We start from the raw sequence: 17,941 nt of genomic DNA, 5'->3' as shown, positions 1-17,941 counted from the left end.
CCCGGGTCCACCCGCTGCTCGCACACTGACGCAGAGTGAACTCTCTTCACGCAGCCTACATCTGTAACTATGACGACAGCCAAGTCAAGACCCCGAGTATATTGAATGTTAATGTGTTCCTGACAAGAGTTTTATTTGAAACTTAAAATGGATGCTTGTAGATTAGCATGAATCTTTATTATAAATGTACAGATTTGTCATTTTTAAGAGTATTATTTGCTAATAAAAGCAAAACTAGTTGACTGTTGCTAATTTACTGAAGGATTATTTTGTGTTATGGCAGTTTGTGGTGTTGATGGTCCATTTCAAAATTGCAACACTTTACAAGAAATAATATAGTTATCTATCCGTCTCCTCATATCTTACAATGCCATCTTGTGGTCTAAGATAACCATTAGATTTTCTGGAACAAAATACTGCACCATTACATTATAGATGTAAAAGTAGTGATCAGTCATATTAACTGCAGGCTTTCACTCGGTCTAAGATTACCACAGAGAACAAACACTGATGCATCAGAATTTAAACAACAGACTCAATCAGTGTTCCCCAAGTTCATGATTCAGGAGTCATTTCTCAGTTCCTTGAATCTTCTGAAGTAAATAATCCATTTGGAGGTTCAGATTTGGCTGTCCTTTCTTGGTCTTTTTGCTCAGCATCTGAAACGTCTCCATCTTTTTCTGCTTGTACTTCTGAATGGCTTCTTCTCTCTGCTGCTTGTCCTTCAGAAAATCCTGGAATCAAAATATTATTTTTTTTAACAATACAACAAGAAAACCTGTCAGCAGAAAGCCAGAGTGCAGTTGGATTTCAAGTATCGAGAAAAAAAAAAAAAGACAGAAAAAATAACCCAAACAAACACCATGATCATACCTCTTTCTTCTTTTTCCGAGTTTCTCTAATTTTCTCAAATTCCTCTTTTGTCTTCTGGTACGACGTCTTTTTCTGAATTTTTTTCCTCATGCGGTTGCTTATTGGAAGACTGGAAATTAAAAAAAAAAAAAAAAAAAAAAATATGAAGATAAATTATATGAGCAGACTTTCAGAAATAGTTTGAAATGGACAGCTGAGAAATAATACTTAATATAACTTCAAATTTAAAACAGCTTTCGTGTTTCCTTTTGAAATGAAGAGGTTGTCAGTGGATTTCCAACATTACCGTTTCAAAAGGTCATCGCGCATAACGTTATTAATAATTTGATAAATCAAAGATGTGGAGGAGTTCATTTGATGTTGTACTTTAACACAAAAGCAATGAAGCGCCACGCTCAGGTTTTCCCTTGATTTACTCCCGCACACTTGTTTTCATTCGGGCGGAGCGTCCTCACCTTTCTTTCTCTGCTGCTGCTGCTGCTCCGGCCTCTCAGGAACAGAATCGGTCCCCTCAGCTCCACCAGTAACGTCCTCGTCAGCCGCTTCACTCTGCTTTTCAGCAGCATCGTCTTCGGCCGCGTCTCCCGCCCGCCCTTTCATTCTCAGCTTACTCCTGTTCACTCGGTTGGCCCAGGCCTCGCTCCTCAGCCTCTCCGCCTCCGCAGCGTACAGATGCCGGAGGTGTTCTGGATACTTCTCCTCCTCGTACGGCGCTTTGGACCCGGGGGTTTTCCTTTTGTTCTCCTTCCGCAGCAGCTTGTTGTACTCATGTTTGACTTTCTCCTTTCTCTTGAAGGCAAACCCTTGGCCTAAAGAGAGCAGATAAAAAAAAAAAAAAGCACGTCATATAATGCGCAAAGATGCTGCACCCGAGTATTTTTTTGTTTCACAGCACCTGAGCCAAATGAACATTAAATAAATAATAATAAAAAAAAAAAATCCACGTTTGTGTGCTGACTATAAGAGAATAAGGCAATTACAGTTTAAATCCGCTCATTACACACCTTGTTTACAAATGTTTTGTGATTATAATTCCTTATGGCATACATTGTGTATATTAAAAATAAATATTGTAAAGATAACAGTCCAATTATGTGAAAATGCATTTATTTTTTTATAGCTGCCCCACCAACCCACCCCTCCAGGAAAACCCCTGTCATGTCAAGCTAATGATTAGTTCAGAAAGATGAATGGATCAATCACCTAAATGCAGAATTTCCTAGCAGACCACTTTAAATGTAAGGTTGGAGGAAAACATCGACGCAACAACATTAGTGTGGATTTACCGTATAAAGTAAAGTATTGCTGTTTGATTACGTTTCAGGTGCATGCGACAGTTATGACAGGTTTTTTGAAAACGTCCCCAAACAGCCATGAATTATTTAACCACCGTTCCTCATGAGTTTAACAGAGTTTAAACACCTTACCTTCCTTCACGCTGCCTTCAAACATTTTGTGCTCGGAGATCCATTTCCTCTTCTTGTTGACACCCTGCGCGCCGTTTTTTGATTTCTTTAAGTTGCCTACTTTCGCTGCAAACTTATTATTCTTCATTTGTCCACCTGTTGGTGCCATTTGAGTTCAGTTTTTTTTTTTTTTTTTATCGCGAAAAGTGGACTGTTTACAACTCTGGCGGGCTACAAAGCAGCGTGCCATTCGTCCGCGGACGCCGGATGATGACGTCGAGAAAGCGGGACGTGAGAAATCGATCACAGAACATACAATCCCACGACGTAAACAATTTATTTAAAAAGTATAATTAAATGTATGCTTTGGCCGACAAGTGTGCACACAGCAGATTTATTAACTAGTGTGCTTAAATAAATTACTAACAAATAATTGTTGGGCAATTTACCGTTTTTTTTGGGTTTTTTTTAAATAATGTACCAGAAAATGATTTTATATGAGCAACATATTTTATTCTTCATTATGTGCCATCTAGTTTATTAATTGTTGATCAAGTGTAGCATTTTGGGGTTAATTCTTAAGGTCCACTTGTGTTTACGGAAAGCCTATTTTTTTTTAAAGATTATTTTAATGAAAAAAAGATTAAAAAAATAAATAAATAAAAAAAAATAATCCAGCAGTATTTTCGATTGCTAATGCCTCGGAGTGCATCACCAGTGGGAGCCTTACATGCTTCTCTCAGGTCCTCTTTAAAGATCTTTTTTTTAACATGAAATCCTCCTCATACAGCCTTCCGGAAATTCAACGACGGATAGATGAAGTCAAGCGCTTTCTGTCTGTAACCTTGAACATCGCTAATGCTCACACTGTGGAGTTTTACACGCACGACGTGTGGAAACGGTTCATAGCCGTGTCACCACAGGAAGTCACGTCAGCTGTTAGTTCCTGTAGTGACCAGCAGGGCGCGCCACAGGACAAAGGTAAATAAATTGTAACTGAACGAGAGCTAACGTGAAAACAGGGACGTTTGTAGAGTACCCACTTTCCAATAAAGCATAGTGAATGACTTTTTAGAATATATATATATATATATATATATATGCAATTTTACTTCAGTTTTATGGATAAGTTATAAGCCAATAATGAATTGGCAGATTGTGAACTAACTGGATCTTGTAGCTGCCACCATTATTCAATTAATCATACAAAAATGATTTGCAACTATTTTGATAATTGATTAAGAGTTTCAGTGAAACATTTGCTGGTTTTCTGGCTTCCCGACTGTGAGGACCTGGTGGTTTTTCTTTTTTGGTACATGGTGGTAAATTAAACATCTTTTGGTCGTGGTCTTTTTTTGGCTGGAGAAAACAAGCTTATGTGAAGATGTAACTTTGGTCTGTAATATGTCAGAAAGCCCCAAACAATGAATTCATCACTCAAGAGCATAAAGAACTGAATTGACAGACGATAATAATAAGTTAGGTGCAACCGTACTGTGCCATAGTGGATTATATGACTGATTACCTTCTGGAAAAGGGCTGCAGAGGTTCTGGACCTAAATCTATTTTATTTACAACTTATTGTAATTTTGATTAGTTTCTTATCAGCATTGGTAAGAAGAACACGGAGCATGAACAACAGACAAAGGTTTTTTTTCAGAGCCTGGTTGGTTGTTTTTTTTAATTTTCATGTTAAAAAACTTTTAATGGACAATTACCTAAAAATTACACAAACAAACATTCTTGACCATTATTTGGCCACATTTTTATTTATTCCCCCACCCCCCCCAAAAAAACTTTTCTATGGTCATTTGGTTTTGGTAGAAAATAGCTCCAAATAATAACCCATTGTCATTGGTGAGGTCTGTGGATTATCCAAATGTAGCTGGGACATTGTTTCTGGAAAGCTGTTTGCTACTTTGAATAGATGAGTGAAGTCATCTTCTACATGAAGAATACAAAGTTCTGCTAAAAAGAAAAAAAATATTCAACTGAAAAGCCTCACAGAATTGCAACAACATTACTAATATTTCTTTATCTGTCTCCCTAAACAGAGCAGTCCGCGACCATGTTTGGGTTTTGCAGTGATACAAACCGGCTGGTTGACACTCATGAACTTTTGCAGGCGGCCAAGGCTCACTCCTTCCCCGGCCTTGGAGTCTGCATGAGCAGGGATGAGCTACTGCAAGACCTCAGAGAGAACCGGGACAAGTCTGGCACCCCACCAGCACAGACAGGTAGAGCAGAATGAAAAGTCTGCGCTGCATTGTTTTCATGCTGAGAATAGGACACCGGTCAAGGACCGTCCAGGAACGTCCACCTCAAATCACAACCGGAACTCGGGTTCTGTCATGGGATTAATTTCTGGGCTTTCATAATATACATTGTGGGCAAATAGGATTTTGTTTCTTTTAAAAAAAACAAAAAAAACATGGACATACTGTGTCTAACTCAGGTGCTGATCTGGAGCCAGATGAGTTCATGAACTCTAAGAAGTCCCATGAGGTCCAGTCCATGTCTGAGGTGGTGGCCTGTTTGGCTCAGCAGTGTGGAGTCAAACAGGTGGAGTAGAACTCTTAACAGAAGTTTTTTTTTTTTTTCCTCAGTAATCTGATTTAAAATGAGATTTTCTTGATCACGGCTGAAATACAAAACATTTTAAAATCTTTCACCAACTTCCATCTTTTTCTCAACACCCAGGTGATAGATGTGGGATCAGGGAAGGGTTACCTGAGCTCCTTCCTGTCTCTTCAGTACGACCTTCGGGTTTATGGCATCGACTCCTCCATCTCTAACACCCACGGTGCTCAGGAGAGGAACAGGAAGCTGAAGAAGTTCTCCAGAGCGTTCCAGAAACACACTAAGGCAACGAGGGCTCGAGCAGAGGCCAAGCATTCGCCTCAGGAGGAAACAAAACTGGGGCCGAATGGAGACGAAGATGTTTTACACGGTGATGGGGTAGGAAATGGGTCACGGGAGGAAGAAAAGGTGTTAATCAGGTCGTCAGATGTCAACTCCGCAATGGAAAGGCTCAATCCCGAAACAGAGGAGCTGTTCCTAAGCGCCCTATCGCTGGATGAAGTGCAGTCTACTTCCTCCAGGGTTCCCCCAAGTCAACTCAGCGCTGAGGAGAGGGAGAGGAGGAAGAGGGAGAACCTGGAGAGGAAAGCCAAGAGCAGAGCCGACAGCAGCGCCAGCGCCGTGTTTTCACCTCTCACATCTTATGTTACCGCGGAAACTGAGCTCCGAGAGCTCATCGTGGAGCTGGAGGTAAGCGAATCCAACAGTGAGCGCTGAGAACACATTTAGTCTGCGGTGCTAATCAGGAGCTCGGCTGCGCAGCGCAGTAGCAAAAGCACGGTTCCCACAGCGGCTCCTAATATTACACGTCTGTCACAGCGGCTGGAGTTTACATTACTGGAGGGAAAGCGGGACGTGTCCACTGTGCCAAATCTGCAGCGCGTCACCATCAATAAATTTGACCATCGATCCAAAACCCTCCACATCCACCTCTTCTTCTTCTTCTTCTTCTTCTTCTTCTTCTTCTGTTCTCTCCTCTCTCTCCAGGATGCAGTCATGGTTGGCCTGCACACGTGTGGCGACTTGGCTCCGAGCACGCTGAGGATGTTTGTGTCTAAACCGGAGTTGGCTGCAGTCTGCAGCGTTGGCTGCTGCTATCACCTGCTGTCTGAAGAGTTTGACCCTGCTGGACAGGGTAACTACACACACACACACACACACACACACACACACACACACACACACACACACACACACACTGGCAGTGACACACGCAGGGATGCAAATCACTGCCAGGCCCAGATTTGTGCGCATCTCTGTGTGTGACAGTACAGTGTCAACACACACAAACGCATTTTTTTTTTCTAGTTTTAGTTCCACCTGCAGCGACCGCTTCATCGCTTTGATCCTATCTGAACTGACATATTATCTTCCCAGATTCATATTTTATAGTAAACAAGTCAAATGTTCCGCTCGGAGTCTGGAGACTCGGCCAAGTTACCCTTCTGGAGATTGAGTTGAGCTCAGAAACCCACTGTTAGAGTCATTAGAGTGGATTTATGGATTTAGGATGGCTGTTTTAAGGCCGCCGAAGATGAGATTTTTTTTGACCTCTTTATTTTTTAAAGGGAATCAATTGGCAGGGACTGATTCTGCAGCCACGCGTAGTGTTTTATCTTCTTCCACACTGAGGAGGCTGTCGTTATTCGCCGCTGCCTCGACTTGACGGTAACTCGGGTGCCAAAACGCGGGATCGCAGACCGATATCGTGCCTGTTTCACGTATTCCTTCACTCCAGTTTATGAGGTATGAAATCGTCTACATGTGTCCTCGTGCTCCGACTGCAGCCTCGGCGTATCTGTAACGGAGAGCCCTCGCTACAGTTGATACAGTTTTGCATCATCTCTCGTGAACGGCGTGACCTTCGCCGCTCGCGTCATCGGGGCCCACCTCGGCGTCAGCCAAGAGCGGAAAATGATATCATGACAGATGATCGAAAACACTCCTTTCCACGCTTGTTTCTCGAACTTGAGCCTGATCTTTTGAAGAGGTGAACAAAGGCCTTCGCTTGCGCACACACACACACACACACACACTTTTTCACTCCCCCGTTGGCCTTCCAGGGCAGTCTGGGCCGCAGGCCAGCTCCCGCGGTGGCCTGCGTCACACTGAAAAGGAACTGAAGAGCTGAAAGGCTTCATTATAGCAGGCAGTTATATATTTATGCGATCTGCTCATTTGGAGTTGAAGCAATTCCTGAAGTGCATCATCCACTCCTGGTACTGTATGTGGTGTCCAGATTCATACTGTTTACTCACAAACTGCAACAACCGAGGGGATCCAGGCGTCTTCAAGTCTGAAGCCGGAGTGTACGTGTCCAGTCACACACACACACACGTGCGTATCAAGTATTTGTCATTATGAATTTCGGTGCAGTTGCGTGGCCCCTTCAGATGTGAACTCTTGTCCAGCTTTTGTAAACATCTCTGTGCACACACGCTGTAATCTACCCTTCAAACTGAGGAAAGGGCTTGTCCGCCTCAATTGCCCCCGAGGGCTCGAGTCAGCAGCCACGTGTCGGGCAGAAGTGAAGCTAATCTTACTGCTAATGTATTAGTGCGTCCGGAGCCCGGTCGTCCACAGCTGCACATGTTATTAGTGCTTCCTTTTGACTGCATCCCCCCGTGGATTCACTGTGCCTTGGCCTCAGTCACTGACCCCTTTTAGAAATGACATGAAAAGGATGGCAGGCTGTCAGGTAGTCACAAACAGTACCGTCCCACTGGGAGTCTGTGTGCGTTTGTGAGCGCTGAGAACTGCTGCGGTTACAAATGTGTGGTTTGTGTTCCCCCCTCCCCCCTCACAATACCAATTGGAGGTCAACAATTCAGATTTTTAAAGAAAGAATACATGAATTCAGTTATTTCCATTCAAATACTTGTATGTATGGCAAATATGAAGCTCCAGCCAAGAGATGGTTAGGTCAGCTTCGCACAAAGTCTTAAAGGAAGGAGGAAATAGCATTTTGTTAATGTGTTAAGCTAAGCTGACCAGTTGCTGGCTGCAGCTTCAGATTTAATGGTCAGATGTGAAAGTGGTGTCTTAACTAACTCTGGCAAAAAAAAAAAAAAAGTTCCAATATTCGAAACAATTCTTGTCACAGACAAACAGCTACTAAGTTATTTGAATAGTTACTCAAGTCAATTTTAGACGGTCTGAGAATAAAAAAAAAAAAGATGGTTTTGAATGAAAATATTCTACTACTGCTCACTTGAAGTTTCTCTGGCAAATATTTAAATTCATACACTTGTGTTCCCTCACAGAGTGTTTGCACCGTGTGTGTGGTTTCCCTCTGAGTCAGTACCTCCGTGACCAGTCCTGGTTCTGTGGCAGAAATGCCAGGATGTCAGCGTGTTTGGTGAGTTTGGATGATACTAAAAAAAAAAATAGGGTTGTCAGGGATGACTGTGTAACAAAAGCCTCCCAAGTGACAGTGAAGTAGGTTGTACACTGATGTGGATGTTTGAACTGATGTTTTTACTCACCAGTGTAAGCAAGATATGTGGATGAAATTTAAAAAAAAAAAAAAATTGTGTTTTTGAAATGAGTGTCAACTGTGTTATTTTTCCTTTACAACTCCAGCTTACTGTTTTTGAGGAAACACTTTGTCTTAACACTTTGCCATTTGTCTGAAAACACAGGCACTGGAGAGAGTTTCACTCGGCCAAGGGGTAAGTAAGGCATCCATTCCATCATAAGACAAGTCGTCGTCATCACACAAGAATGGGAGTTGAGTGTCTCTCTCTAAACTGTCATTATACTCATCAAAACAAATCCATCAAATTATGTCAAACCACTTATGTAGGCCCTCACGATCACTCAGGACTGTATTATCTTCCTTGTAGATCTCCTGCATGCCTTCAAACAATCAGCCCATTAATTCTGCCATTGTTTTAAGTCTGTGATCAACTAAAGTGTATTTATTTGAAATGTGGAGCTCGGAGGCTTCAGGCCAAAGCCGATACACGATATTCACAGCCATTAATATGGAATGTTTATAAATATTAATGCAATCATGGAAAGATTGATTACTTGCTGGAGCAGGGGTCTGAATTCAAAAACAGGCTTGATTGCTTGTTTGTGTTGCATTAAGTTTGGAAAGTGTCAGAAATATTCATCAAGCATTGATGAAGGGAATAAGAAACTTTTAATACAGTAAACTGCATCACGTAAAGTCAAATAAACATCTTTGTCCTTGTCTACAGATTCAGATGGAGTCTCTGTTCTACCGAGCCGTCCTTCATGTTATTCTGAGGGACCACTACGGCTGCTATAAAAGGTAATACATGGAAATTTACATCTAGACCAGTGGATCACTTCAATATGAGAAATTAAAGTGAGAATACCAGGCATTTATATTTTTAGGACATTTTTTTTCCCATCATTGTCTAAAGTAATAGGTGTACTGTGAATGAAGGAGAACAGAACAGGCATCGAGCTACTCGTAGCAATCCTGCTGACCTCAGTTAGCTCTTACTAAATGTTCTCATTACAGATACAATCCGAGATTCCCAGAAGACACTGAGAATCACCTGGTTTCTGTTGCCCTATGACCTTCACTGTAATGACTATCACCAGATTAGCATTGAATATCCATTAGTTTTCACCAAACAGCAAACTCTTCTAAAGGACTAAATAATGATGAATAGGTGGTAAAGTTTGATTAAAAAAAAAAAAAAAAAAAAAAAAAACCTTCATGCATGAGCGTGAAGGTTGTTTATCTCAATTACAAACATTTGTTTCTCAGTGAAAAGCGAGTTGGGAACGTCTACTCCAAGGCAAAATCATTTGTGGACTACGTTCATCGAGCTCTACGCAGACTGGAACTGGATGAATCAAAGGTCAGGAGCAGATTATTAGTCTTCTTTCAACCCCCTCCAGAAACAAATATTGGAAAGTACTCAGCAAAAACACTGTTCGGGAAATGTGTCAGAAGTTTCCAGCTCCACATCTTGATTAGATCTTTATTTAGAAACTCCAGATATATGTAAGTAAAGTAAACAATACAAGTGCTCTCCTGCTTTCGGACGTTGCCAGGCACCATCATGTGAAGGAGTTTGTCATCTGGTTGCCCCGGGTGATCGTGAGAATGGGGATGACGTCTTTCTGCCTGTCCTCTGTTTCTCACAACTCTTAAAAACCTTAAACCAAATTCAAATTTTCCTCAGACATTTTTTTTTTTTTCCATATCTCCATTTTATTGCTGTGTATTCATATTTGATGCCCTCATCTTCTGACTCGCACACACGACTCGTCGCTCTCTCTGCAGCTTTCAGACAGTGACATCCAGGCCTACCATGACACATACAGAGCGCGAATGGCAGAGATGCACGCTTTTAACATGGTAAGTCCCTCGAAATGTTTTTAACTGAACTGGTAAACTTATAAAAGCAGCAAAACCCATCTTGATTGCAGAACTTTCACCACAGCAACCTGTTTGTGTGAAACGTTCTTTCCCGTAAAAAGCCAATAAAATACAGATCATTCGGTGAGATCATTGTAGTCTGTGGCTGAACTGGTAGAAAACCAGCGTCTGGTTTCTGGTGAGGCCACTAATTGTGGTGCCATCCAGCATTTAAATTTTTCAGCATTGACATTAAACAGTGAAATGTTTTTTGGGATTGCTCACCAGCTACTGGAAAGACACCAGTCAGGGTGGGTTCTTAGTACGCAGTCATCGAGAGTGCACTTCTGACCTAAGATTCAGAACAAGATAAAACTGCAGCAGTGTGAACTGGACAGCTCGACTCTGGCCAGCTGATGTTTGGGCTAAGGAAAGAGAGGATGCCCTCAATTTACCTGAGGAACGGCCATTTGTGTGTGACGCGAGCCTTTTGTTGGAGCACCCTCGGGTGACTAAAAATTCTCCACCATCTCTAGTTTTTTGTTTTCTTCACTTTCAATATCCTCATTCATGTTTTCAATTTGTATTGTATATGGCAGTTAAAACTGAAGTACAGAGAGTTGTTGCTATGGAGATGTTACACCTTAGTAACTTAGGTGTAAGCTGTCAGGTTTCAGAATGGCAAACTGCGAGTAGTTTCTCATTACAAATCTTTGGTCTGAACTTGCTTTAAAAGGGATAACTTTGTACCAGATAGTTAATCATCATTGTTAAAAACACTGATACCTTTTTTTCTCTCCTGTCATCCTCTCTCTGCAGTTGAAGGTGACCCTTGCTCCCTGTATTGAAGGCCTGATTCTCCTCGATCGCCTCTGCTACCTGAAAGAACAGGTAAATCCACTTCAGTCAGAGTGCTGTCATCGAGATGTCCAATCGTAGTTGTATAAATTCAGTTTGGCAGCGCGGCTCTGCTCCAGTGGAGCTTCAGAACAAATCTGTGCAACTGTGAGTCATCAGTCATAAGGAAGGACATAAGGTCTAAATGTTGAAGTGCCTGTTGTGAACTTCAATGAATATTACTTGGAATTGAACAAAACCTAATGGATAGAAATTAGATAGAAATAAATGACGTCAAATACCGAACTGTACTCCAGCCATGTGACCCATTATCCAAATGTTCTTTTTACTTCTTCCTATTTTTCAACTGGACTCATCTTTAAAGATGCAAAGCTCATTGATTTGGATTTGAAATTTGCACCCCAGATAATGAAAGTGAACACAGAGAAATCTCAGCTGCAATCTGGAAGCCTTTTTTTTTTTTTTTTTTTTCTGATTTGGACCACTGACAATTAAATAGGTGTCAGCTAAATTAAAACCAGCCTTATGCTCCTGCAGCCAAACGCAACACGCTAATCTTTAAGGGCTGAGGCCCTGTGATGAGATATGTACAATCTGAAGGCTTTTGAAGTTCTGATTACACGTGATTGCATGTCAGATGGACTTTCTTAATAGGGTCATGTAATCAAACTGTGTAACATCAAGAGCACTGGTCAGGTCTTGGAGAGCTCCCTCGAGGAGAAGTAGAGGCGGTAAAAGAAGAGGTGATGGATGTATGTTAATGTGATCCATGTGATGATAAGTACGCCGAAGCACGTTTGGCCTGAAACAATCGTATAAAAACAGACAAATCAGATATCGATTTTTGTTTCCATACAGTCCTCCAGCCCTGACAGTCAAACAATGATACACCTATTAAGAAATGTATACTGTAGAAATTGTGTTTTGTTGTGGCTGTGATGTGTGCTCAGGGGACCAAGTGTGAGTGATGGACTTATTCAGCACTTTTTCACCTTAGAGGTCTCAAACCACTTTACAGTGTCTTGCCGAAGGACACTTCGACGCGTGGACAGGAGAACTCGGGGATTGAACCACCAATCTTACAATTAGTTTGCAACTGGCTCCCCCATCTTAGCTAATGTGATGAAATATGCACCGGTGATAATCTTTAGCCATAAATGGATTTTATTCCTCAGACAACAAAAGAAAATAGCGTTGCTCATTCTGTTTTAAGTTATGGCAAACGCTGATCCACCACCTTGTTCCAAACTGAAAAGCAACCACCGGATGAAATTTCATACAGATTCTCGTGTTTTTCAGCCAACGAATCCCAATAACTTCCTGCAGCACATCTGTGAGGTCGGGATTTGTGGTTTTGGAACGACATGTCTTAACAAAATCTGTGACCAAATGCGTGCAAAACTAACAATGTTCCCGTCAGCCTTGGCCGCTCACGCACTAAACTGAGATATGTAAACGCAATACCTGCTGAACAACAGCTTTTTAGCTTTGTCAATGCAAGCATGATAGCTTGCAGGTATTGGGACCAGCTTGTTTGCTTCATTCACAATCACAATTCACAATTCACAGAAATAATATCTAATATCAGCAGTAACACATTCGATTCAGCTACTTTCATTTACTAGATGCTTTCTTGTCGTGCTTTTAAAGAAACTGATCCAGATTCGTTACACAAGAAAAGTGGCTAATGGAGGGTATTTAAATGGTGAAACTTCTAGGTTAGCAGTGAGGCAACTGGACCCAAGTCAGAATAACACGTGCGTCTCTCTGACGCCATGGGTCACAAAGCCAACCTGGGAGGAAAAGTTCCCAGAATTTTTTTTTTTTATATCCATTTGTTTCGTTTTGATTCAGTTCTGGTGTGTCTTATTGTTTTGTGTCTTTGTGTACTGCAGGAGGATGTATCATTCTCCGCACTGGTGCAACTGTTTGACCCCCTGCTGTCACCGAGATGCTACGCTGTCGTCGGACTCAAGACTTCTGGAAAGAGAATTGCAAGCTGAAAAACTTCTCCACATGATTATAATACGCTAATTCAGGTCTCATGTTTATGCATGATTCGATCTGCAATTATACTTTGAAAGTGATTGGATTAGTTATGCATTCTCACCTCCCCTAAACTAAACTGTGTAATTTATTTACGAAATCCCTGTTTGATTTATACGTTTTACTGTTTTGGATGATAATACATTTGAAATATTTCCACTTCTTAGTCCTTGACCTTCTCACAGGACAGCTCATGTAAACCCATGCTCAAAACACCTGGAAAACTGGCCCGTTTGATTGAACTATTGCAGCCTTTTGTTTTTATGTTTGACCAACTCTGAGAAAACACTTGTTTTTAAAGACCATTCTGGGAGTCAGATGCATTGTGGGACTTAGGGGGACTTGGATCCCCTCGACAAGTCTGGAAAGCCCATTTTTTTAGGCTCCCAAACCAGATGAAGTTTGGGAAAAGAGTGGCAGGGCAAGAGGCGCCCTTGACTCCTTTTTTAACCTTTACTTCTGTTTTGCTCCGTCTTTGGCCTTTTAATAAATCATGCTTCTTACATGTTCAAAAACAAATGTTTTAAGTTTTGAGAACACGTGAATTACAGTCATGGGAAATACACTATAGACAGGAAATGCAAAAGGTAAGGTACACAATTAGGCATTTTGAGCCCAAATTAAATCAGGTCATTTCGGGATTATTATTGAATGAATTTACAAATAAAATCTATTGTTTGAAATAAGGAACCTTTTTTATGATTAACTCAGACATTTGGATGGCGTGACAAAGTTCACCTGTATGTAATACATCTGAGGTGGCATGGCACGGGTTTATGATTCCCAACCAGCTATACTTCTGCAGTTTCCACTGAAAAATAAAAACTATTATTTGTTTAAAGATGCTGTAAAGCAAATTCCAGGATTTGCTTCTCAGTACAGGGTTTCAGTTAATTTACAAGGCAGTTTGTATGTTTGATTAAAAAAAAAAAAAACTGCTTGGAAACCAGTTTCTCTCTTTCATAATAAGCATCAATTCTGTCTTTTTGTGCTCTGTGTGTCTCAGTATCCACCACTGAGTCGGTAATTGTCATGGCAGCTTTGTAGGAACATTAATTTTTACAAAATTATGGAGATGTTGAACTAAATTAGCCTGAGAGTAGGTGCGTATTATGATATACAATCCCACTGTGCAGTGCTGGTACAAAACATTTATTCCCATCACAGCTTCCACTGCTTCTAATATTTGTCACTGCAGGCACAGCACGCCGCGCATCTGTTGGCCATTCATAGGTCTGTCAACGTTGCCGTGGTGAAACTGTGTCCCAAAGCTTTATTTTTGTTATCACGGTTAAGACAGATGGTAAGGCTCTTCACTGTGCGTGGGCCACGTTTGGATCCAGCACCATGTTTCGCACTGACAGCCTGCTGGCCAAACTGGACTGACACGAAAGCAAGCAGTTCAACATGTGAACGAAACTCGTTGAGGATATAAATGTTGTCGGGTTTTGTTGTGGCAGAGTGAGTCATGTCCTCTCGACCTGTTGTCCCATCCTTGATGCTTGCACGCACGTTGGTGCACGCTTCTGTTTTATAAACACTCATCCTGTGACGGCCCCTTTCATGTGCCCACATGGAAGACAGGAAATCTAATGAGAGGCCAACACGCACACAAACATGTAAACGTGTGGGAAACATCAGTAAACATATATCAGTAGGTAAACTACGATTTCCTGACTTTGCACTTAACAGAAGACAGGAAAAAGGATTTGAGGATGTGATGAGGGCTCGGAGACAGAAATAGTATGCATTGATATTCTTGCAAAGCATTCCCATCTCAGATGACTGGATGAGGAAGTAATGAGAGGAAGTGAAGGGGAAGTGAGGGGAGTGTGTCAGACACTTGGGCTTTTTGGCCGTGCTCACTGTTTCTCACAATGGTGTTTGGATACAATGCAAGCTGCTGCCACACTACCTGATCTTGTAAATTAATCCCAGGGTTCCTCCAGCTTGATGAACAGAAGGGGAGATACATTGAATAGACTTGAAACGTCAACTAATAACATCCACATATACATTACTTCTCAGATAAAAGTGGACTCAAAGAATGCTCTTACTTATGAATGGGAAACATGGTCTTAGTCAACCAACCCAAAATAATCACAGGATACAATTTTGAAAGGAAGTGGCAGGCTTTATCAGACATAAACACAACATGGAAATGAGGAAAGGAGGGGGCTACCTCAAGTGATTTTTTTTTTTTGGGGAATGTCAGGAAGTGGTGGTTAATTGCTGTTTAAATGTCTCTGCTCTCATCCTAATGTTTTCCAACTGAGCATGGTCATTGTGTTTTAAAACACAAACTCGGACTTTTGGTGGGATGTGGGCAGACAGCCATTCGAGAGAAGGGTGCCCTGGCTGCCATCCTCAGTCCCTTCCAGTCACAAACTGACTTCACTGCTCTGCCAGATGCCAGGCGTGTGGAGAAAGAGGGAGTTTGGCTGGATGTTGCGTTGGGCACACACTGCTTACTTTAGATTAAAATCGCTGTTATCACCTCAGGTCTCTGCAGATTTATTGTCTGTGGACACACATGGACAAAAACTCTTATTTTACACCCGTCAGAGATATGTCTATCTAGAAGCGTAAATAAATATGTCAAACAGTCTCTCTGTGAAGAACCACTTGATAACTGAACAGATAACTGCTGTTTTTTTTAATGTGAAACACAGTCATCACGTACTTCGGATAACAATTTATGTCCCTCTGATTCATATTTTCCATTAATCTATCCCATTCTCTCTGGGTGTTTTTCAGATCAATCTAAAACATATGCCAAGTCATTGAAAACAGGCAAAGAAAGAATGTTGTGTGTGGTCTGTAGAAAAATACTTTCCCCAACTTTAATGTAATTTCAAAACAAATGTAATGCCGTTGTTTCTCCTCATACTATATTGTTAAAGCCCCAAATTTCAATGACATGGTTTGACAATTACCTAAATTTGATAGCCCGTTTGAAGATTACAGGGTTGGATCCTGATTTTAAGTTCCTGAGCTTCAGCGTTGATATTAATACCACGAGTGGGCTATTTCTGTGAGGGCAGGGCCCAGGCCTAGTCTTTCCAGCTGTGATTATCTGCTTCCTGTGTGATGTTTATCTGCTGGGGTGACGAAACAGTGGTTCCGGAGTGAATAGCACGGGGGAAACAACCATGATTTGCTTTGTATGGCAAAAAGGGGTGAGGACGCCTCTTAATAACAGCATCAGTAGAAGTAGACTTTGTTGTTAAAGATTGTCCTCTTGGTCATTTTTGCCCCTTAAAACAGACAGAAACAGCTACCATGCTGTACAGATGGAACACTAAAAACAAAGATGCTTATTTAAAAACCTTTTGAGGGGCTGGTATGCAAATTTTATTATGTTTGGACACAGCCAGGTTGTTTCCAGTCATCTTGCTAAGCTAACTAGCTGCTAGTATTTATAACCCTAAGAAAGAATTTGGACACATGACAAGTCAAATATGCAAGAATTAGCTTTGTCCAAGTCAAACAAAATGAGAAAACTCATGAGCTTTTAATTATAAACTCTATAAATTATTGTCACTTCCTAAAACAGCAAAAACAAAATAGTAAATGAAGGAGAAAAATGCATTCATCAAATACGACAAATATTTAGACTTCTTTATGAAGTGGAGAGATAAAAAGGGGAAACACTGCACGCATGCTCCAACATTCTGCGCCATCAATCTAACTGAGCCCTCAATGACTCCTTAGACTTCTGTCTGTAACCCAAAACTTGTTTTTATTTGGGCCTGTTCCCTGTTGAAACCTAAAGAGCGAGCAATGTGTTCATTATGGGGCTCCGCAGCGAGGATGTAGCAGGTAATCAGTCAGAGGGAGTAAACACTTTTTCCCCTGTAATGTGTTTGTTTTGCCCCGGGCCTGTTTATATTCTCCACAGGAATATTTTTTTTCATGATTTTCCTCAGCTAATCCCTTAATCACTTGTGCAGGCTGCTGCCAGACAGAGCACCCCTCGTCCCCGCGGGGGCAGACTAAGGGCACAGTGTTCATCTACGTGTTTGTCACAACTCAAATAAACCCAACACACTTATCAGCAATGTCTGTGGACAATCGTCCTCAAATAACAAACCTTACAATAAAAAGGGATATATTTTGAGGTTTCCTTACAGATAAAAAAAGTGTCAACAGGAATGAGACTCTTCCAACAATCCAAACAGTGACTCTCATTTGCTACCTCTCGGCACTGACAAATGCTGTAGAGGAGGAAGCGCCTCAGCATCGCTCCCAGGTACAAAAACACAGCAGTTTGCCCTGCTGAGTAATCCAACAGATTCCACGAGGTGGAGGTCAAATCTTGTTCAGAATCAGGGTCACCGTTACAAATGACTCTCTTACCATGGCCCGTTCTGCTCCGTCACTCTCTCAGCCACTGTCAGCCAATGCCCCTATGCTCTATACATCTTTCTCTGACCATCTGTTTTTCTTTCTCCGCTGTTCTGCACTGGATTTATCCTCCTGGAGCCCCGACTGCGGGACAGGCGTCGGTCCAGCTGGTAGTCAGCAGGACCAGGCTGCATCTTTCCAAACTGATGCCCATATGCATGCTCGCCATAGGGTGAGGTACAGTAGTTCATCAATCACACCTACTCCCTCAGTTTAGCCTCTCCACAGAGACAGTTGGGGTGCTGGTGTGTAGCAAATAAATCAATATTTTTAATTTGGGGTTAGAATAAGATCATGTGACACCTTCAGGAGGATCTGCATCCCCATCTCAGCTGTTTTTAGTGGGGCTCCTCAGCATTAAATTTAAATTGATTATCAGGCCAAAAGAGCCGATGTCTTCCGCCAGTCGACAGTCATTTCCAAGGAA

At 41.6% G+C, this 17,941-nt stretch overlaps 2 protein-coding genes across 2 annotated transcripts; one reads left to right on the top strand and one right to left on the bottom strand.

The window, feature by feature from the left end:
- Positions 1 to 121: 121 nt before the first annotated feature.
- On the bottom strand, positions 122 to 2,562 carry ccdc59 (coiled-coil domain containing 59). Its single transcript, XM_069700392.1, is given in 5 exon segments — positions 122 to 734; positions 874 to 982; positions 1,329 to 1,362; positions 1,365 to 1,682; positions 2,301 to 2,562. Coding segments are annotated over 5 exon segments (774 nt in total). The 5' UTR covers positions 2,449 to 2,562; the 3' UTR covers positions 122 to 569.
- Positions 2,563 to 2,997: 435 nt separating this feature from the next.
- On the top strand, positions 2,998 to 14,030 carry mettl25 (methyltransferase like 25). Its single transcript, XM_069700354.1, has 12 exons — positions 2,998 to 3,260; positions 4,334 to 4,516; positions 4,735 to 4,841; positions 4,980 to 5,549; positions 5,847 to 5,994; positions 8,123 to 8,217; positions 8,501 to 8,530; positions 9,065 to 9,138; positions 9,607 to 9,700; positions 10,129 to 10,203; positions 11,023 to 11,094; positions 12,957 to 14,030. Exons 1-12 carry the CDS (start codon positions 3,050 to 3,052, stop codon positions 13,062 to 13,064), a joined length of 1,767 nt encoding a protein of 588 aa, XP_069556455.1. The 5' UTR covers positions 2,998 to 3,049; the 3' UTR covers positions 13,065 to 14,030.
- The last annotated feature ends 3,911 nt before the right edge of the window (positions 14,031 to 17,941 follow it).

Source organism: Brachyistius frenatus, unplaced genomic scaffold (assembly GCF_029030835.1).
Source record: "Brachyistius frenatus isolate BFR_SWC_R1_liver_20210118 unplaced genomic scaffold, ASM2903083v1 Contig_33, whole genome shotgun sequence".
In the NCBI taxonomy this organism is placed as follows: Eukaryota; Metazoa; Chordata; class Actinopteri; family Embiotocidae; genus Brachyistius; species Brachyistius frenatus.
Note: the sequence above shows the minus strand (reverse complement) of the source record. Positions and strands in the feature narration are given on the sequence as shown.

Bases quoted from the DNA above. Each gene is read 5' to 3' on its own strand.
- mettl25 (XM_069700354.1), top strand. From the start codon at position 3,050: ATGAAATCCTCCTCATACAGCCTTCCGGAAATTCAACGACGGATAGAT. The intron at 8,531-9,064 runs GTAAGTAAGGCA...CCTTGTCTACAG, and splicing joins GAGTTTCACTCGGCCAAGGG to ATTCAGATGGAGTCTCTGTT. The intron at 11,095-12,956 runs GTAAATCCACTT...TGTGTACTGCAG, and splicing joins TCTGCTACCTGAAAGAACAG to GAGGATGTATCATTCTCCGC.